The sequence below is a fragment of the Fukomys damarensis genome, unplaced genomic scaffold (assembly GCF_012274545.1).
Source record: "Fukomys damarensis isolate Sample0158 unplaced genomic scaffold, DMR_v1.0_HiC HiC_scaffold_1, whole genome shotgun sequence".
Lineage (NCBI taxonomy): Eukaryota > Metazoa > Chordata > Mammalia > Rodentia > Bathyergidae > Fukomys > Fukomys damarensis.
In genome coordinates this window covers 69,692,887-69,714,662 of record NW_022900913.1, presented here as the reverse complement: position 1 = coordinate 69,714,662, position 21,776 = coordinate 69,692,887, and the positions used below count along the sequence as shown (strand labels likewise).

At 49.6% G+C, this 21,776-nt stretch overlaps 1 protein-coding gene and 1 long non-coding RNA gene across 12 annotated transcripts in view; one reads left to right on the top strand and one right to left on the bottom strand.

The window, feature by feature from the left end:
- The window catches only part of Arhgap22 (Rho GTPase activating protein 22), a 165,707-nt gene that overhangs the window by 102,676 nt on the left and 41,255 nt on the right, over nucleotides 1-21,776 (top strand). For 2 of the 11 annotated variants that reach the window (XM_010622526.2, XM_033761837.1), the window contains exon 1: nucleotides 8-61. The exons of the other annotated variants lie outside the window; for them this stretch is intronic. In XM_010622526.2, the coding sequence (XP_010620828.1) occupies nucleotides 10-61 (52 nt within the window). In that variant the 5' untranslated portion in view covers nucleotides 8-9. Of the gene's footprint in view, nucleotides 1-7; nucleotides 62-21,776 lie in introns of those variants that run through there. 11 annotated transcript variants of the gene reach the window in all.
- On the bottom strand, nucleotides 15,268-17,988 carry LOC104861184. The gene is made up of 3 exons (XR_779926.2): nucleotides 17,746-17,988; nucleotides 17,287-17,468; nucleotides 15,268-15,339 (listed from the first exon to the last, which is right to left on the bottom strand). It is a non-coding gene; the product is annotated as an uncharacterized LOC104861184 (long non-coding RNA).

The window sequence follows — 21,776 nt, the reverse complement described above, 5'->3', positions numbered from 1 at the left end:
GAGGCTGAGATGGGGTTGTGCTGCTGCAAGGACTGGCGGCGACACCTGCGAGAGCCCAAAGGTAACTGGCGCGCAAGTGCTGGAGACGCGCTCCCCGCACCCCGGGGCTCCGCCCGCCTCCCCTCAGAGACTTCGCACAGCTCAGTTTTTCGGGGAGCAGGTGCAGTTCCGAAGTCCCCCGTGACTCAGGCTCTCCCTAACTCGGAGGCGGCGGGCGGGGGGTCTCGGGCTGTAGGTCCCCCAAGCTCGCGAGGGGCTGGGCTGCCCTCGAGGAGCCATGTGTCCTCTCCGCCAGCCCGCCACCAGGGTCACAGCGTGGATGTGGGGCCCTTAGCTGGAGTTTTTGCAAAGTCCCGTGGACTCGCGCTCGGGCTGCATGGAATGCAGCAACTTGGAGCTGGCCCAGAGTCCAGGGGCGGGGGATGCGTTGGCGGCGAGGTCCGCCTCCGGGCTGGCTGGCGACTTAACCCTTGCCTCGCTGGTCATGGGGATATGGTGGAGCGGCCGTTAGGCCCCAAAACCACTAGCTTGGGTGCATGTAGTGTGGCCCTGACTGCTGGGGAGTCCAGGGAGGGCCAGCTGTGTACTTGGGAGTGACCAGGAGGCTCCAAGAGCCCAGCCCCAGAAGCCTGGCCTGCGGTCCTAAGTCAGGGCAGGTGCCACCTCTGCAGAGAGCACCTGGATCCTGATGAAGAAGGACACGGAAGTGCCAAGTGCCCACAGGCCTCCACAGGTGGCGAGGTCACACGTGGGTAGGTTGGTGCCACAGGTTTGAGGCAGTAGCTTCCAGCATGGATAATGGTTACATATAGAAGACCTGTAGACAGGGCGCCAGAAGCCCAAGGCAAACAAAATACCATCTGTGGTCAGCCTCTGCAGCCAAAATCAAATGGGAAATGTCAACAGTCAGTGGCCCCCACTGTCTCCTTGCAACAGTTTTCTTAGCATTTGATTTTAAAAGAAGCGGGGGAGCATTTTGCTTCTGCTTGGAGGGAGCCTATAGTCCTCTCTGTCACAGTAGCCAGGGCGCCAGGGGGCCCTGGAACAGGACAGAGCCCAATAAGGAAGAGTTCACTGGGCACAGGGCCTGGGGAAGCCCCTTGGTCTCTTCCCACCCCTCTCAGAGAGAACCTGGCCCAGGGATAGGGGGGAATCTGCAGTGCCTGAGGGGGGTGTGACAGGTATTTAATCAGCATCCCCATAAGGAGCCAGAGGCATTGCCTTCCAGGGGTTTCTGACCCCCCAGGACCCCCCTATTGGCTCCACCCATCTAGGTAAGGAATGCCCAGTTTGGCTGTGTTCCATGGCCAGCCTCCACCCCAGGGGACAGCTGACCCAGCAGCCTGAGGGAAGGCACCTGAAGGGCACCCCCAAAGGTTCTGCAGCCACAGAAATGAGCAGTCAGCCATTCTGGTGGACAGTGACTCACTGGAGTGATAGCAGGGGCAGCCAGCATTGTCCCCAGAGGGAGAAGACACATGTGGCTAGGGCATCCATGGCTCGTAGAAAGCAGAGTTCTCTTTTTTCTCCTTTTTTTTGTACTGGCAATAGAACTCAGTACCTTGTGCCTCTGAGGCAAGTGGCAGCACCGCTGAGCTAAATCCCCAGACCCAGATTTCGCTTTTTTTAATGGGAAAGTTTCTAAATGTTCTAAATGCTGTCAACTCTGACACATTCAAATGCATGTGCCTTGTCTGGCCCATAGGGGACCTTTTGGCCCAGCATTCACAGTGAGTCCTGCAATGAACAGGGGCAGTGTACCTTTGACATGGTGTAGACGTGTGTCAGGTAGATCATTGGTTGTGTGGGTTCCAGACCTCTGCCCTGGGAATCTGATTTTCCCAGAGCTTATTGCACACTGACCTTTGGGAACGCTTTTAGAACTGCTGTTTTAAACATACTCAGTTGTTGGAGCAGTAGTGTGTGTGTGTATGTGTGTGTGTGTGTGTGTGACAGAGAGAGAGAGAGAGAGAGAGAGAGAGATGCTTAGCTGTTACAAGCCCCCTGCTCACCTGCTGGCTGGCCTGTCATTGTAGCTGACACTCCAGATCCTAGGGACAGCTTGCTGGGAAAAGGCCAGCTGGCTTAGTCCAGCTCATACTGCTATAGCAGAGTGAGCACAGGACTCCTGCTGCCCTGTGGCCCCTTTATGATGAACAGAGGGCAGGCCCTGGCAGGCCTGGGCTTGTTAGGGCATCCAGCCAAGGTGCAAAGGCCCATAGGCCCAGCAGGAGCCCCGAGCAAAATGGCAGATAGAGGGAAGGTAGAGGAAGGTGTGGGCATCACTGGGCTGGGAACACGGCACTGGTTCTGAGGTGTTAACACCTGTATCACATCTGGACCCCTCTGTGGAAGGTTCTGTCAATCACAATATCTTCGAAGATGTCCAACAAGCAGCTGCCACCCCTCCTGAGTTTGTGCCTCAGCTGTTTGTTATACAGCCACTCACACCAAGCCATGTGTAGGGAAAAAAAGTTGGGGAGGGTCTGTCTCCAACATGCTCATAGTCTGGCCATTTGGAGTCCCAGGTAGCAGATGTGACATTAGGGCAAGAGGAAATAGGGTAAGCAGGAAGCTGAGGTGCTCTGCTTGGACAGGTGATGTGGTCCCACCTAGTCTGAGGGTTCAGAGTATGAGCAAGGTCTTACAGGATAAGGTGCAGCCCAGGGTAAAGGTCCAGGCCTGCAGAGCTGTGCCAGGGCCCCATGTGCAGGAAGCTGCAGCCTCAGGCCTGTGCTTGGATGCCCCTCCCAGCCTCTCCTCCACTGCTCCTGCCCGGGGCCTGTACTCAGGGATATTCCTTGAGCTTGCCTCCAGCTCCTCAGCTCTATGTCCAGGCCTGACCTCATTCAACCCCACTCTGGCCACTCGCTGTCTGGTTCTCTGGTGAGCTCTCTGGGCAAGGCCAGTGCAAAGCAGATGGGCCAAATCGGAGCCCTTGATCTCACCCTTCTCCTCCCATTTTCCATGACTACATCTTGATAGTTCCTTTGGCAAAGTCTTCCCATAGTCCTCTGAGAGTCTCCATGCCCTGCTGGCACTCTGGTCTCTGCCACCAGCATCCTGCCCAGACTGACTGCCGCAGTGGCCTGCTGATAGGTTTTCCCCTGTGGACTCTTGGGTGGGTTCTCCCGCAGCAGCTAAAGTGACCTGTGCAACCTGCCCGACAGGGTGCACTGCTGCCCGGTGACATTGACAGTCAACTTTCAACATGCACTGGACCCAGGGTGTCCTCTTGCCTCCCTGCACTACTGCACACCTGGCCTACTCTACAGAAGTTACCTTGTGTTTGCCTTCCCTTCCAAGGCTGTGGGACCTGCTGTGGATGCAGGTGACACTGGGTGTAACATGAGGATGTGCCCCAGCCTCATGATTCCATGGACTGCGCTGGGGTGCGGAACTCACTCTGCTTCTGAGAAGCATCTCTCTGTCACCTCTTCCTCATTCAAGAGTCCTGGGTAGTCGCCTGTGGGTTTGCAAAACAGGAACTAGCCTCAGCAGAGCTTTGGATCCACTTCCTGGTCAGGCCGCCCTTCACCTCTCTGTTCCTTGGCTTCCCCACCTGCAAGCAGGAATGGGCTGGCAAGCCTGAGAGTTTTCAGAAAGCCCAGTGGTCATCCTAGCTCTGCCCCTCCTGGAAATTCCATTTCTTCCTGTAGAAGTGGGAAGCAAGCAAGACTGGATGGGCCCTAAAGTGATCTCAGCACCACTCTGTGCTCTTTGCTGTAGAACAAGAGCTGTCTCTTCCCACCTAGACCCAGGCCAGAGCCACCCAGCTCAGGTGGTGGTGGGGACATAGCCAGGCTAGATCAGTGTGCCCTTTGGGCTACATTTACCAGCCCACAGCCTACATTGGCACTAGTGGCCTTTGAGTTGGGAGGGGCAGGTGTTCTGGCCCCAGAGAGGAGCCAGGATTGGGAAGCCCGCAGTCCCTGACCAAGGTGGTTAGGATGGAAAACCTCCCAGTGGGCCTCAGAGCCAAACTCCTGAAGGAGTGCATAGGATGTAACAGGAGGCGTCCTCTTCTTATTAGTCCCTGGGTCCTCACACCTTAGGGGTCCTTCCTTTGGGAGCATCCCAATGAACTGAACCCCAAAACAGCTACCAGCTCCCTCCAGGTCTGTGTAGCAGTCCATGTCCTGCATGAATTTATATTTTTTGCTGAGCTCTTTCCCCAATTCTCTATCACTTCATTATTTTATCAGCTTTATTGATATATATTTATTTCACTACTATAGAACTCATCCATCAGGGGTGCACAACTCCACAGTGTTTTATATGTGCAAGAATTGTGTAACCTTCACCACAGTCAAGCTTTAAACTTTTTCCTGACCTCAAAAAGAAACCTCTTGCCCATTAGCTGTCACTTCCCCTTCTTGAGACTCCTGTCCTCTCCCAACCCCACTTCTTACCTGCAGCTAAACTATTTTCTTGTGGCTTTCTCCGAGTCACTTCTTTCACTGAGCATCATGTTTTCAAGGTTCTTTTATGCATTGCTGCTTTCATTCCTTTTTACGGCAGAATAATATTCCGTGGTGTGACAATACCACATTTGTTAGTCCATTCATCAGCCAATTTGGATTGCATTTTTTAAAAGGATTTTTGTGTCTGTACTCATAAGAATTAGGTCTGTAGTTTTCTTACAGCACTTTTGTTTTTGGTATAAGAGAAATAAGGACGACAGAAGGAATCGGGAACTGCTCCTTCTGGTTTTTGGAAGTGTGTGACCAGCTGGTGTTTACTCTTCTTTACACAGTTGGTAGAATTCCCCAGTCAAGCTACACAGTCCTGCTTCTTTTTAGAAATGCATACATTATTAATTAAATCTCTGTTCTTGTTAAAAGTTCATTTAGATTAAAAACTCTCTCGGGCCGGGGATTTAGCTCAGTGGTTCCACTGCCTGCCTTGCAAGCGCAAAGACCCAAGTTCGACCCCTGGTACCAAAAAAAGCCAAAAACTCTCTTGAGTTGGTTTTGGTAGTTTGTCTTTTCTGGGAATTTATTTCATCTAAGTTGTCTAGTTTGTTGACAACTAGTTTGTTGTTTGTTTGTTTGTTTGGTACCGGGGATCGAACTCAGGCCCTTGCACTTGCGAGGCAGGTGGCTGAAACACTGAGCTAAATCCCCAGCCCTGTTGACAACTAGTTGTTCATATTAGTCCCTTATAATTTTTTCTAGTCTAGAAAGTTGGTAGTTGGTATGTCCCCTCTGTCATTTCTCAGGTGCTAATTTGAATATTTGCATAGCCACTCCAATTCTCTTTTGGGTAGTGTTTGCTTACTATACCTTTTCTCATCATTTCACTTTCAAATGTATCTCTGGTAGATGGCATATCATTTGATCATTTAAACAAATTCCATCTGTCATTCTTTGTCTTTTTGTTAGAATATGTAACTCACTTATATTTAATGTGTAAATTTGTGCTTTGTTTTTTATATGTTTATATCATTCTTGCTCATTTTTTATTACTGCCTTCTTTTTTGTGTAGAGTAGCATTTTTCTAGTGTGCCATTTTAATTTTCTTACTGTTTCTTTACAATATTTTATTTTAGTTCTTTTCCTAATGGATATTCTGGGGGTTACAATTATCTTTGTAATTTAAAATAATGTAGCTTAACTTAATACTATCTTTACTTCAGTAGTATGCAGAAACTTTGCTCCAATATAGTTCTGATCTCTCCCCCTCATTTGTGCTGTTATTGTCCTATTAATTACATCTTCACCTATCACCATAGCTTTCTAGGTATTGCTTTATGAAGTTGCCTGTTGTTGAGGGAAAAGCTACAATAACACATTTGTATTTTTTAAATCTAACTATGTATATGTTCTTTATTTCTTCATGTGGCTCTGAGTAGTCATTTGTGGTTCTTTTATTTCACCTGAGAGACTTATTTTGGGATTTCTTGTGGGATAGAGAGCTGAATACTTTTAGATTGTGTTTATCTGGGGAGGTCTTCATTTCTCCTTCCTTTTTTTTCCTCTCCCTTTTTGAAGGATGGTTTTGATGGGTATAGAATTCTTGGTTGATAGCCTTTTATTTTTCCTGTTGGCATTTTGAAACATAATCCTACTGTCTTTGGTTTCTATGGTTTCCAATGAGAAGTGAATTGTTAATTTCATTGAGAATTCCTTGTTCATGAGAGATCATTTTCCTTTGCTTCTTTCCAGATTCTTATCTTTGGACAGCTTGGCTGTGATGTCTAAGGTGAACCTCTGAACTTATTCTTGAAGTTGATGGAGATTTGAGGGTGTATAATGCTTTTCAACAAATTTGGGGAGTTTGTAATCATCCTTTGGTTAAAGATCCTTTTACCCTTTTTCTTGCCCCTCACCTTCTGGAACTCAAATTATGTCTATGTTGGTGTACTTGGTGATGTCTCATCAGTTTCTGAGGCTCTGTTCACTCTGTTCATACTTATAAAAAAAAATATATCATCCTTCTACTAGACATTTTCAACCTGTGGTCAGGTTCCCTGACTTTTTCTACTGCCTGCTAAATCTTCTGCTGAGTACCCAAAGTGAATTATTTATTTCAGCTGTCACATTTTTTAAAAAAAATTTATGGTTCTGGGGATGAACCCAGGGCCTCACATGCTAAGCAAGTGCTCAACACTGAACAACCTTCCAACCTCATTATTGCATTTTTGAACTCTGTAATTCATTTTTGGTTTCTATTGTAATTTCTACCTCATTCTTTTTTAGTTTTTGTGGGTTTTTTGTTTGTTTGTTGTTTGTTGAGACAGGGTTTTACTATGCAGTTGAGACTGACCTGGAACTCTCTATGTAGCCCAGGCTGGTCTTGAACTCATAGCAATCCTCCTGCCTCAGCCTCCTGAGTGCTGGGATTACAGGTGTGCACCACCATGCCCAGCTCTACCTCATTGTTGATATTCTCTAAAGAGTAAGTTGTCATTGTCATTCTTTAATTCTTTGCCTGAGGTTTCCATTAGTTCTTGGAGCATGTTTATAATAGCTGCCTTGAAGTCCTGGGTAAGTCTTATCAGATCAAGGAAGTTTTGGGTAATTGCTTTTGTGGGTTTTGTTTTTTATTTTCCTTGTATTTGGTTAGTACTTCCATGATTTTTTGGGTGTGGTCATCTTTGGTTAAAAACTGAACATTGTAGATGATGGAATGGCAATTTAGCAAATCAGATTCACCTTCTCTCTCCAAGGGGTGGTGGTTGTAGCTGTTTGGTGACTTTCCTGGGCTAAATCTGCCCAATCTGTCCCTAACATGTGCCACCACCAATGAGTGTAGGGTCAGCTTGTCATCTGCCAGAGATTCTCACATGCCCTAAACTAAAAAGTCTTCTTACCTTTGCCATGAGCGTGTGTGTGTGTGTGTGTGTGTGTGTGTGTGTGTGTGTCTTGGGGCTCACCCTCCATCTTGGATTGTTTGTGGCTCTGCTTTTGCCTTCATTTCCTCTTTGTGTAGGGACTCATAGTCCACTGGAGATGGGAGACCGGGACCTCTTGGGTCTTTCTGCACATGGGTACACGTGTGGTTTTCAAGATCCAGGGTGATCTCAGCGTTTCAGAGTTCCCAGGGGTAATCTCCTTTCCCAGCTCTTCTTTGGTATCCTGGCCAGCTCTCATGTGCCCCAAGTGGTCTCCCCAGTGGGAGACCAGGCTCTCCCATTAATAAGTTGCTTCTTGATCTCTCTTTGGACAAATGCCCTGGAAAATTTTTTCCCCCCACAGAGTGAGTTAGAAGTCGGGAAAAATAATGACCATGCTTTGTAAAAGGGATTTTTCAGGGAGCCGCAGAAGACTGTGCTCAGGGATGGGGCTTTTTTGGTAAGCTGATTCCCATAGGACGGAGGAGTGGATGCTCCAGTCTTCTCTGCGCTGGAGGCTTGTCTGTCATACCTTAGCTTGACCTGGGTGCTAAGGAGTTGTGTGTAGTTTGGGCAGCTTGAGCCTGTGTTGGACAGATCTCATTCTAGGTTCTGGCTGTACCACTTCCTGGTCACACAGACTTGAGGATAGGTTTTGCTCTGAGCCAAGAAGGGACATGTTTGTAATCAGGTTACTGACAGCCTCAATGGGTTGTGTACAGGGGAGAATTAAACTGTGTTTGTATATCAGGGTGCCTGTTAAGCAGGAAATGATGAGTGATGCAAATGAGTATTATTTGCCTTGAGACTTAGGTTGAGACTACAAGCAGAGGAGGAAGGTGTTGCTTTGCTGATGTTCTAGAACTTGTTTGTTTTGTCTTGAGACAGCTCTCACTATGTATTCCAAGGTACCCCCCCACCCCATATGGGGATCACACTCAGGACTGTGCTTGCCAGGCAGGCGCAGTGCCATTGGGCTACATCCCCAACCCCTCCAAGGTAGCTTTGAACTCACTACGTAGCCCAGACTGGCATAGAACTTGTGATCCTTCTGCCTTAGCCTCCTGAGGGCTTGGATTATAGGTGTGTGCCACCATGCCCAGCTTCATACTAGCATTCTAACCCAGCTGCCCTACTCTAACCCCTGACTCAGGCACTTTTGCTATGAGAATCTAGTTAATTTTCATTGCGACCCTCAAATAGCAACCCTCCTATCACTCTTGCTTTAGAGATGAGGAAACTGAGGCACAGAGATTCCTGCCCAGGGGCACTCAGAGCTAGGACACCCAGCAGGCTGTCTGCCCGAGGCGCATCTACAACCTGGTTGCATCCCTAATACAGCTGCCCAGTGACAGGCAGGCACACCTGTTGGCAAACAGCAAGGAGGACCCCAAAGTGTGGCAAGAAGACAGCATTGTGTGTCACTGCTGAAACTGAGATGCAGGATGGAGCGCCCCAGCCATAGCCAGCTGGGAGAAGTCAGAGGTCAGGTGCAGAAGGAGGCTTCTCCTATTGGCTAGGTTCCTCTCTGAGCTCCTCCATGTTTGGGCCGCTGCTGGACCACAGGCTGGTGTCGGGGGAACTCGGAGCTGTTATGGGATGGGGGAAGGGAGGTCACACCACTGACCATATGATGGGCCCTGCAGGAGCTGCCCCCTCCAGGCTCAGACCATCAGCCAGCTTGGTCACCACCAGTGATGTCACAGTGGCCTCAGCATGTGAGACTATCCCAGTGGGTTCAGAGTGCAAAGGGCTGCATGGGGCCCAATGCACTTACTCTAAATCACCCCACTGTTACCCATAAAGGTCCCTGTGCCCTCTGGAGCCAGATGCCTCCTGGCCTGAAGCTCTGCAGCATGGCCAAGATTCAGATGGCACTCACCAAGACAGTGAGGGGGTCAGGACAGGCTGAGATGACCCTGTTCACTTAGCCAGCTGTCACCGCCCTGGCCTTCCCAAGGGCACCTCTGCATCCCACTGTGGCACTGGATTGTTCCCGCCTAACCCTGCAGGTATCTTGGACAGCCTGGGGGCTTAATGCCACCTCTAGTCCCAGGGACCTGGGTCCTGCAGAGTGACTACACAGTCTCAGACAGCACTAGTCGGTGTGGACTGCTCTGAATGAATGTGGGAGAGAACTTGGGGTTGGGCAGTTTTGATATAGGGATGAAATATGAAAATATTATATCTCCCAACCTGTTAGATGTTTAATACACCGAGCTCATGTTCTCTAAAATCAAAGAATGAATTCTAGGAACAGTGGAGGTTAGGAGTAGTAAAATATTTATTAAGGAGGAAAGATGTATCTCCTGAGAGACGCAGGAATGACCTCAATGGGTTGCCAGGGACCCCACATCCCAGGGAAATTTTATAGAGTAAAACCCATGTGAGTACAGCGTGGTTACAGCTGTGATGAATCAATAAGGTTACAAGTATAGTGGATTAGGTAATAGTGATCCAACAGGGAAACAAGTCACATAGTAAGAATATATGGAAAAAACACAAAGCTTCTCAAGTGGATGATGGATCTGTGGGTCTTGGTTACCCACTGAGGTGACTGATGCCTATCTAGATTTTACTAGGCCAGGGGTTGTCACTTATCGTATCCCTTGGGGAAGTATGGAGGCCTGGTCCTTTTGTTGATATCTTGAGGCCTGCCCCCTAACTGCTGTGTCTCTGGTCACAGTTGTAATGTGTTTTCACCTTTCATCCTGACTCCCTCGAGGGCTCAGCCCTGTCTGTCTGCCTATTGTATTTCTATCTAACTGAGCTATCTACCATAGTTTTTGCTTCCTCCATGACTGATGTGGACAGTGAGATTGAGAGAGGCCCGCGTCACTATCCCAGGACCACACTTGTGTGGACAGAGGTCTTGGGAGTTGAGGTGAAAATGGGCCACACACAGCCTTGGAGTTGGGCTATAAACCCAGCTTTCCACATCAGCCTCTTGTCTGGGAGCTCCTAAAAGTGGCTCACCAAATAATCGTTATTGGGTTCTGGGTTGCTCACCTTTTGTCTGGGAGTTCGATTCCAGGTTCTTCTCATCTCAAACAAAGAATTTCATGAAATGAGCAAAATGCATTAGTGAAGTTTATTTGAAAAAGTAAAAAATGAAGAGTGAGGGAGAAACTGGCTCTGCAGGGTGAGTTTGGTAAAAAGGAAAAAGCAAGACAAAAAGATACCATGGAAGATGCAGATCAGACTGTCATGAGGAAAGCCACCAATAGTAAGTTTTTCCTGGCATTGGTGTGTAGAAGTGAGAACTTCTACATACAGGTCTTGAAAGGAGGTGCTGGGAACCCAGTCTCTGACTTCGAGCCTAGACCATCTTATTGAAAACCTGCTGGGGTTTTCACCAGAAGTCCATGTGCCAGGCTTTGGGAACCGTTCTGCACATGTGTCTGTGATCTTGTAGTTAACAGGTCAGCCTACTTCCCCAGCCAGCATTGTCACACCCTAATCTATGTCAGGCCTGCCAGGCCTCAATGGAACCTGAGCTCACGGGGCCTGGGTCTCACCCAGACTGCTGAATGTGGCCTCAGGAGACTTGTAACCTCGTAGTACGGGCAGGGGGCAAAGGACTTGGATGGGATGGGGTCTGGGTAGGGGCCATACCTGGTGGCCTCTAGAGACACCATGCCTTCTCATGTAGCAAGGCTCCCTGCTCCAACTGTGCATTCCTCACACCCCGATTCTAGAGAAAATTGGTTATCTTGAGGCCACAGAGTCTGTCAGACACTGTCAGATGCTAGGCCAGGCCCCTCACACAGGCCCCTGAATCCCCTGGTCTGTGATCAAAGCCACCTGCCTTTTTCCGGATTTAATCAGCTCTGTGCTCAGAGCCTTGGGCCATTTGCAGAGCCTGGATCTCCCCATTCCTACTCCTGAGTGTGAGACTTAAGGCCAAGCTGAGGGGGTGCCAGGGAGCCTGCAGATTGGGGACTGCCTTCCATGCCACCTCTAGTTCAGTTGATGACACACAGAGCCTTGGCTGTGGCCTCTGCTCAAAATGCTCAAAATGCCTCTTTTCTTTTCCCTCCATCCCTCCACCTCTGCCTCCCTTCGCATTATCAGTCTACGGGGAGATTTAAGCCAGTCTTTGCACTGAGCTACATCACTAGTTTTTTTTTACTTTGAGACACAATCTCACTAAGTTGTCCAGGCTATGCTCGAACTTTCAGTCCTCTTCCTCAGCTTCCCAGAGTGCTGGGATTACAGGCAAGGCCACCACACAACAGGACACCTCTTTCCTACACGATACTTTCTCTGTTGTCTCAGACACTTACCTAGAACCACCAGGGACAAACCTGCTTTCAGAGCCAAACCTCTGCGCTGTGCTGCAGGTTCAGCCCTCTCTATTCTCTCCCCAGACCTCCTGTGCCCTGCTTTTAGCCTTAGAGTTTTAGCCGTGGCCCTGGCATCTGCAGTATCGTAGGGTCCAGAGGACTCTCCATGACGCCTGCCATGCTCTTCGGCCGTAGTTAGGACTTACTTTGTGCTTGGAATGTGCTCCTGATTGAATGCATGACCTCCCAGACACTGAGGACTTCCTGTGCTTCTGGAAGACACAGCAGCTCTGGGAGGTAAATACCTCAACCCACCACCCCGGTGTCCCTGAGAAGGTCACCTTTGACCCTCGAACAGGCCGACTCCCAAGCCCTGTTCCTTTCTCTTCCCCCACCTTCTCCAAGTATCAGCGTTGATCTTTCTGGGAAGGCTCCAGGTCCTGGCCCAGTTATGGGGACAGCAGGCCTTTGAGGCTCTTTAACTATCTAATAATGATGAGAATTGGGAACATCCTCCCCTCTGTGACCCCCAGAACATCCTCATAGCCTGTAAATCCTGAAATCTGGAGCTGCAGGCACCTCCCTCTATTCAGAGTTGATCCCATCCTCCCCAAAACCCCTGCAGGATGGGCTGTGTTGCAGGCAGCCCCGGAAGGGCCTGGGTCTCCAGCATCCTGTCCTGGTCCCTGTGAGGCCCCATTGTCCTGGCTGGGCTCCCTGGCCTTGCCCTCCTTGCCTGGCAGCCCTTATGGACTGGGGGCAGAGGTCCTGGGGAGTGAGCGCTATTTGTAGGTCTTCTGAAAATATCACAGCAGCACCATTCACAGAGAGGCTGCCGGCCTGAGAGGCATGGGTGCAACAAAGCTCCACTGTGTGACAGGCGTGCTGGCCTCTGTCACAGGGTGTCCCCCTGCCCACTGCCAGAGTGCTGGTGCCGCCACCACATGCAGGCCCCACATGTCTCCTAAATGCACTGTGGCCCCCATGCTGGCTCACATGTGTCGCAGCTGCTAGTGACTACATGAGTATGGGATTCTGTGCCCCTGTCTTGCTGTCCTTGCTGGCCCCTGTCCCTCACCTCCCACCCAGTCACAGCTCAGGGTGGCCAGGGACCCAGGGTAGCATTTCACACCTAGCTCGACAAGGTTGACAGCATTGTCACAGCGCTGGCCTTGTGGGCATGGTCCGGCTCACTGAGGCTGGAGCAGGAGGAGACTGCATTGTGTGCAGGGTTGAGCCGGTGACAGTTGTCTTTGGGGTCACTCTTTGTCCCCAGGTTTAACTTTCTGAGTCCCAAAGTCCCCTGGGTCTCTTCCTGCTGTGAGCAAGGTCAGCACTCCCTGTCCCTTGATCACCTGATCCACTGGGTCACTGTACAGGGGTCGTGACTGAGTCCTTAACAACCTCTGCACACACCCAAGCTACCCGCAGAGTCGGCTGAACTGACTTTGCTTGGCCCCCTCTATGTCTGACTCTGGACAGCTCAGGCTGCCAGATGCCTGGGTTCTTGCTAAGCGAGCTGATGGCTATGATGTTCACACTCCAGAGGACCAGCCCTGGAGGCTGGCAGCTCTTCTAGCTCTGGAAGTCTCAATCTTCATGTGAGGATGCCAGCACAGGGAAGGGATTTGAGGACAGGTCATTCTGTTCCCAGGCTGGGTTTGAGAGGTCCTGAAGCTGAAATATGGAAGCTAACCCACCACCCTTTGGTAAAATAAATTTGCAGATTTCACTGACTCCATCGCAGGAAAAGAATTTCAGGATGTGTCAGTAAGAGGTGCAGGAAAGGCTTATTAGATTTGGGAAGCAGTCAAGGGTGTGGTGTGGATGCTCAGTGAAATGAGGGGCATTAGTTCCTGGAATGGGGATGTTTACACATTGTAGAAAGGCCAGGAGAAGGCAGCCCTCCCCTCAGAAGGGTGCTAGCCCCATTCTGCAAGAATGGGCAGTGTGTGTGTGTGTGTGTGTGTGTGTTGATTAGGTAATTTAAGCATTCTTTGGATTCTCTCAACCTCATCTTTATCTGAGGATTAGGCGCCTGCTCTTTACTTTCCAGTGAAACCAAATGATAGTCTTGTAGTTTCCCTGAGGTATTTGGGGTGTGCTGGGCCTGGTCGGGAAGGAGCCTAAATGTAAACAAAGGAGGCTGATCTGCCTCACCTTGGGTGGCTTTGGCCTCTTTTTAAAAGTACAACTTTTTTTTTGTACCAAGATCATCAAACTCGGGACCTTGTGCTTGCAAAGCAGACAGTGGAACCACTGAGCTAAATCCCTGGCCCAAAAGTACAATTTTTAATTAGGATTTTCTTGACTCCAGACTTTCTTCTATCTGACCTCAATTCCAGGGAATTTCCCCAAGGTCAACACCAGGATCAGCACTGAGCCCCACCTTGCATGCCACGTGAGCCCTATAGCCAGCTGGGGTACAGCACTGGACTGAAGGATGCCCACAGGCTCAGCTCTGGTCCTCTTGCTGGGCGACCTGGGGCAGTTTCCTTGTATAGAAAATGGGACCACAAGATCCCCCCAGGGTTTTCTTTAGGTTTCAGTGTGAGACCCTCAGGTCCTGTGACTGTAGGGGATGTTATTCATTGAAGCTATAACATGAATGGCTCCCCCTAGACAGTGCCATTTTCATGTAGACTGCAATGTGAGTGGCTGCTTCCTGGAGTTGTGCTAAAGAGTGGTACTGGTTATCAGTGGACATACTACACTTGCAGGAGGCAGCTGGTAAGAACAGTTGCTGCTTGTGCTTGTTTGTAGTGCTGGGGATTAACCCAGGGCCTCATGCATGCTGGGCAAGTGCTCTACCACTGAGTGATATCTATCCCTAACCTTTTTTTTTTACTTTTTATTTTTCTTTAAATTTTTGAGACAGAATCTTGCTAAGTTTCCCAGCTAATGTAGAAATTATAGCCTTCCTGCCTCAGCCTCTGGAGTAGCTGGGGATTATAGGCTTGGTCCTCTATACCTAGCTTTTATTGTTTTTTAAAAACCTGAACAACTTGGGTGAAAGAAAAAGTGCAGAGAGTGCATCAGCTGCAGCCCTATGCTCCCCACATCTCAGGGACGCTCTTACACCTGGCTGATCTTAGCAGAACCAGTTTCAAGTACCAGTGACAGATGCGTGGTGGCCCTGTCATGTGAGGAGTGTCTCCTGCTCCCATTAGAGTTTCTGAGGGTCAGCAAAAGTCCTCTTTGCAGAGCTTGGGGTCCCCCCAGCACCCCTTCCAGGCAGCCTCCTGCCCACCCCTCCACCTGGGGCTGGTGGAGCAGCCACTCTGGCCTGGAGGAGGCAGAAATTCTTCACCTGGAATTCTGCCCTCCTGCTCGGAGGTCTTCCGGAGGGATCCCAGAGGGAGTGTGGGCGGTTCCAGGTAGTTTTGTGATGCAGAAAGGGGAGGGGCAGACGGCTGGGCTCTGGCCATTTCCATAATAAAGTATCTCCCTGAGGAGACAGTACCTCTAGCCTCCCGTTCCTTCCGCAGCTCCTGGGCCCTGCAGGCTTTTGGGGTGGCTTCCTGACCTTTACTTGATGCCCTTGATGCTGAGTGCCCAGGCCACCCCAGAGTCACATTTGTGTCTCTAGTTCTCTCAGGGTCAGAGAATGTCTTGGGGAAGTGGCTCCTCAGACTGTCTCATGAGGGGCAGTATCCACCACCTGGGGACAAAGCCAACGCCTCAGGTTTCAGATGCTGGCTTCCGAGAATCCACAGTCTGGAAAAGAAAGGCATGGGTAGGGTTGGGTCTGACCTTTCCAGCCCCTGGGGGAGTTCTCATGGTTGAGAGTCACTGGGGTGGGGGATACCACCAGCATCTAAAAACAGCTTTGCTTACAATTACCGTGGTTTGGTTTATTTCGTTTAAAATGTACAGTTTCTGGGGGCTTGGGCCTGCTTGGCCCCACCCCACCCCATAGGCCTAGATCCTTGCTGTGGGTCCTCCTGCACCACACTTGAGCCTTAACCCCAGTAGGACCAAATCCTGGACACTGATGGGGACATCCTGGCCACCTCTGGGTCCCCACACTGTGGTCAGATGCAGGACCCCTAGTGGCTCGGGGCTTTTCTGGTTCTTGGAGTTCACCCTGTCCCTATCCATGGACCATGAATGAGGCTGTGTGAGAAAAGGGAGCCAGCTCCCTGTCCCTGGGATCAGTTCCAGGACCTTCAAGCCTTCCTTTCCTGTCTGAGCTCACCCCTGCCTGCCCCTGCTCCCTGTCCCCAGTCCCTGTCCCCTAAGTATAAGCTCCAGAAGGGGCTCTGCCCAGTGCCAGAGCCAGGCACAGTGCCTAGCACACAGTGGGGTCTCAGGAAGCAATTCTTCTTTGAAGAATTCACTTTCCTCCTTGGCTAGTGAGGCGTGGCTGGCCCAGTGCTCCTGACCTGACATCACCTTCCACCTGCCACTTCCTGCCAGTCATCCCCCTGGAAGGAAGAGTTGAAGCCCAGGACCTCCTCTGGCCAGGGGATGCTAGGAGCATCCTATACCCTCTTCATCCCCAGGACTGCACAGCTAATCCAGAACAGAGTCCCTATACCTCAAAGCAGTAGCCAGCTTGGTGTCCAGCACCCATGGGGGGGCTCTCCCTTCTTCACTACTCCTGGGATAGCTTCATGTGCACCAACCTTGGTCTCGGGCTCTGAGTTTGGGGGACCCAGGCTGAGACAGGTGGTAAGGGGGTTCCTGGGAATGGTTCCAGTAGTGACCCAGATGGACAGGCTCAGGTTATTTGTGGTCCCAGCTGTGTACAAGGCTCCTCCTGTTCACCCAGAGCAAAGCACTCCGGTTTAGGAGAGGTGCCAGGGTTCCCTCAGACCCCAGAAGCTTAAAGGGACCCAGGAGGATATGCACTGGGCATGCTCCAAGGAGGTGGTCTGGATGCCGATTTTGGCTCCAAACCCTACTTCTCCCGGGCCTGAGGAACTTACCCTCCCTCTCCCTGTTTGTGAGCTCACAGTGCAGTGATAATACCAGATGTGATTCAAATGTGGCGTTTACTTCTTAAAAATGTCTTACACTAACAGATACTGCCATGAATTTCCTTCAGAATTCTCCCCCTTACTTCCAACACACTGATCCCGTCATTCTTGCCCCTTTCTGAAGCAGCACTGGAAGTTCTCTTTCATGAGCTTCACTAGTCACTAGGTCGTGGCTGCCTTGATGTCCTGAATCCATTCAAAACTTACCTTTTGTGGTCATTTTGATTTTTGGGAAAAGCCGAAAGTCACACGGTGCCAGACCCCATGAATAAGATAGATGAGATCACAGCATCATATTTTTATTTGACCAAAATTACCATTGTTCGATCAATGAGAGTTGATCATAAAATATAGTGAATCCTTACATAAAAATTATATTACGGTAAAAAGACACATTGCCATAGATCTCCCTCAAAATCTTCCTCTTACTTTGAACACACACATCCCATCGTTCATGGCAATGTGTCTTTTACTGTAATAAATTGCTTTTTTGTTGTTGTTGTTGTTGTTGTTTTGAGACAGGGTCTCACTATGTGGTGGAGACTGACCTGGAACTCAGTATGTAGCCCAGGCTGGTCTCAAACTCACAACGATCCTCCTTCCTCAGCCTCCCAAGTGCTGGAATTACAGGCCTGCGCCACCACACCCGGCTAATAAATTGTTTTTTAATTGAAACATTCACCGTGTCTTTTGAGGGCCCCTTGTTATGTGTCCTTCAGAGTTGCTGAGCATTGGTGCTGGCCAGGCAGTGGTGTGTGCCGCAGGACAGCAGTAGACAGGGTCCCCGTTGATCTCTCTGACGCTGACATGTGTTTGCGTCCCCAGCACATGGTATGGTGTGGCACACGCGCTCTCTAGTAAACCCTTGAGGGAGGGAAAGTGGGAAAAGGAAGAGCTAAAGTGCAGGCATTTGAGCTGCGGCCTTGAAGAAGGAGTGGGAGCTGACCTGGGCAGGAGTGAGAGGCTTCTGTTTGGATGACAAGGAGGGCGGAAGTGAATAGCCTATTCCCAGAAGAGGCAGGTGGAGGGCTGCAGGATCCCTGAGGCAGGAGTAGCTGGAGGGGCCCTGGAGGACTTGTGTTGAAGATCAGAGGCTGGGAGGATCATGGGAACAATAAAGCTTCTGGTTGGGGGGCCTTACCTAGCCTCGGCATTCCCCAGCCTGCCCCATGCTCCTGTCACTTCTGCAATTGTCGCTGGAGTAAATATCCCCATCCATTGCTCCCACACACACATTTCCTGAAGCTTAGCAGGCCTGGGCCCTCAGAGGAAGATTCCCCTGTAGCATCAGTTTAAGAAATGAAACTGCTTCAAAGATGGCCGAGAAAAGGGAACTGGGATTGAAAACTTCAGGGACATTCAGGGCATTTTTCTAAATAGAAAATCCTCCAAGCCCAGGCCACCACCAGTTCCTGCTCTATTATGATGTGACAACCGGCCCTTCACAATGGTTTGGTTTCCCACAAGCCCGTGTGCTGACCCTTACTACATCACACAGTCCCACACCTCCTGAGTTTGGGGTGCAGCTATGTAATTGATTTATCCAGAACCATCAGCCCTCAGTATTCACAAGCTCTACACCTGTGGATTCACCCTGTAAGATCCTCCCAGGGAGGAATCCCACCACTCTAAGTCCGGGACACCACGATGCACCATAAACACCCTGGAGAGACGATTCTTGATGCAAAACACAAGAGGTCTTTATTCCAGCATGCTGGGGCTCAGCTCATAACCCTCACAGGGGCAGAGGAGTTGAGCCCCGAAGCAGGGTAGAGACACAGTTTTTAAAGGAAAAAACCCCACAAGCTGTAGGGTAGGGGGAATTCCAAGAAAGGGGTCAATTACGGGAACATTCAGTTACAAAGGGTGGGGACTTCGGGGAAGTGGGGCCATGGATTGTTCAAAGGGGTAGGGTCTGTTCTGCACCAGACGTTTATCTTGGTTCCTGCCTCTCAGGAATGTTTAAGGCGACCTTTTAACCTGTCATGGTTAGCTGACTCTGCTAGGGGTTGGGCTCTTAGAGCTTCTTAATACTTTTCCTAACAATCCTCCCTTTTTCTTTTTGCACATGTTCTAATCTTAGAACCCTTAATGTCTAGTTTCTTCATGTCCCATACCTAAGGCTTGGGTTCTTAGAGGCTGGTATTGTTGTCTTAACATTAGTACTTGTACTGCACTGACTCTTTCTCTGATGAAGGCAACTAATCTATTCAGAACACAGGGTCCCACGGTTAGAAGTAATAAAAGGATAATAAGGGGTCCCAATAAGGTGGACACCAAAGTGGTGATCCAAGGGGATTTGGGGAACTACTCAGAAGGGGGTGCATTAGGGTCAAGAGTCCGTACAACCTTAAACTTGAAGGGGTTAGAAGTCTTTTCCAGTCTCTATTCTGGGGCCAGTGGGGGGGCCGGTTTGAAGTGGGAAGTATGGATCCAAGCTGATATTCCGTCGACTTTGACGGCGGTGGGAGTGGTCAGCAATACCGGGAAAGGTCCCTTCCAACGAGGCTCTAGGTTGCCTGCCCGATGACGGCGGACGTAGACGGAGTCCCCGACTTGAAATTGATGAGGAACTTGGAGGTCTCCTGGAGCATAAGCTTCTCTCAGGTGTTGCCACACTTCGCGTTGGACAGTTTCAAGGGCTTTTAATCTACCATAAAGAGGTTTAGAAGAGACAACATTTGGATCTGTCAAGTTACCAACGCCTATTAAAGAAGGAGGGGCTCCATAAAGCAATTCAAAAGGGGTTAAACCAAATTTTCCCCGAGTATTCTGTACTCAGAACAAAGCAAGGGGTAGGAGGACCGTCCAGTCTATAATGCCAGTCTCTAAGGACAATTTGGTCAAGGTCTCTTTTAATGATCTATTCATCCTCTCTACTTGACCTGAACTTTGGGGTCTATAAGCACAGTGCAATTTCTAATTAAACCCCAGGACCTTGGCTAGTCCCTGACTTACCTGGGCAACAAATGCTGGCCCATTGTGTGAACCGATCACCTTAGGGATGCCAAACCTTGGGAAGATCTCTTAGAGTATCTTCTTTGTCACAATAGTAGCAGTTTCTGTTTTCGTGGGGTAGGCCTCTACCCATCCTGAAAAAGTATCTATGAAAACTAGAAGGTATTTATTATTATATTTAGCAGGCTTTATTTCAGTGAAGTCGACTTCCCAATAGCTGCCAGGCCTGTCCCCTTGCAACCTTTTTCCTGGGGGATGCTTAGGAGGATAGGCATTTACCAGCTGGCAGGGTATACATTGATGGATGGTTTCATCAGCTAGCTCAGATATATAATATGGGGAAGTCTGAACTATCTTCTTTAGATGTTTGGCCCCTAAGTGAGTGAGCCCATGTAGTTGTTGAAGATAAGTTTTGGCCTCTTCCCTTGGTAGGATGGTCTTTCCATTGGGCAGGACATAAGTCCCGTCTGGCTGAGGTTCTGAGAGTCCTAAGTCATTTATCCCCTGTAAGTCTTTCTCAGAATAGGCGAACTTGGTAGTGGCAGTCCCTAGGTCTTCCTGTAGAGGGAGGATATTAATGCCTTGAGCGGCTCTTTTTGCCTCTATATCTGCCTGTTGGTTTCCGATGGCAACAGGATTGGTTTCTCTTTGGTGTCCCGGGCAATGGATAATTGCCACTTTTCTTGGCAAATGTATGGCTTCTAAGAGGTCCAGTATTTCCTTTTTATTTTTTATTTCTTTTCCAGCCGAAGTTAAGAGTCCCCTTTGTTTATATATGGCTCCATGTATATGCGCCGTGTCAAATGCATATCGGCTGTCAGTATAGATGTTGATATCTCTCTTTTCTGACAATTGGAGGGCCTGGGTAAGGGCGATTAGTTCTGCCCTTTGGGCTGAAGTCCCTTCAGGTAAACTACTGGCCCAGATCGCTGAAATGCCATCTACCGTTGCCACTCCCACTACCCGCTTACCTTCCACGATGCAGCTGCTTCCATCAGTGAACCATGTGAGAGCTCCAGGTCAGGGTTGGTCAGTCAAGTCTTTTCTGGACCCAGCCTCTTCAGCCAAAATCTCATGGCATTGATGTATCACCTGTTCCTTGGTGACATCAGGCAATGGGATTGAGAATAGCTGGAGGAGCAAACTGGATTCTTTCATTCTTTCAACAGAGTCTGATAATGAACTATCCGGGCATTGGACAGCCATCTGTCTGGAGGCTGTCGGATAATGCTCTCTAAGGCATGGGGAGCTATGACAGTTAATTGTTGTCCCATAGTTAGTTTATCAGCATCTTTCACCAAGGTGGCAATGGCAGCTATTGATTTTAAGCAGACAGGCCGCCCCTGTGCTACTGGGTCCAGTTTCTTTGACAGGTAGGCCACTGGCCTTTTCCAAGGTCCCAAAGTTTGGGTTAACACTCCTTTTGCAATTCCCCTTTTCTCATCGACAAACAGGAGCTTAGTTAGCAGGCAGACTGAGAGCTGGAGCAGACAACAAGGCCTGCTTGATGTTGTCAAAGGATTCTTGTTGTTGGGGTCCCCAAGTAAAGGGGGCGCCTTCCTTAGTCAGAGGGTAAAGGGGGGCTGCTAAATTGGCGAAACCAGGAATCCATAACGGACAGAACCCGGCAGTACCCAAAAATTCTCTGACTTCCCGCGGAGTTTTTGGGACGGGAATCTGGGTCACAGTTCTCTTTCTGGCCTCTGTCAGCCTGCGTTGTCCATTTCTTAAATTATATCCCAGGTAGGTTAACTCTCTTTTACAGAGCTGTGCTTTCTTTGCTGAGGCTCGGTATCCTAGACGCGCCAATTCAGTCAGCAAGTTTTCAGTTCCCAATAGACTTCTTCTGTGGCTCCAGCCAGGAGCAGATCATCTACATATTGGAGGAGAGTTACCTGGGGGTTGTCAGCGCGTAAAGGTGCAAGATCTCGGTGCAAGGCCTCATCAAATAGAGTAGGCGAATTTTTGAATCCTTGGGGTAACCGTGTCCAGGTCAATTGTCCCGCTTGACCATTCTCTGGGTCCCTCCACTCAAAGGCGAAAACAGGTTGACTGGCAGGATGTAATCTTAGGCAGAAGAAAGCATCTTTAAGGTCTAAAACAGTGTACCAGATTCGGTCAGGGGGGAGAGAACTTAATAGGTTATAAGGATTAGGCACGGTGGGGTGAATGTCTTGCACTCGCTTATTAACTTCCCTAAGATCTTGTACAGGG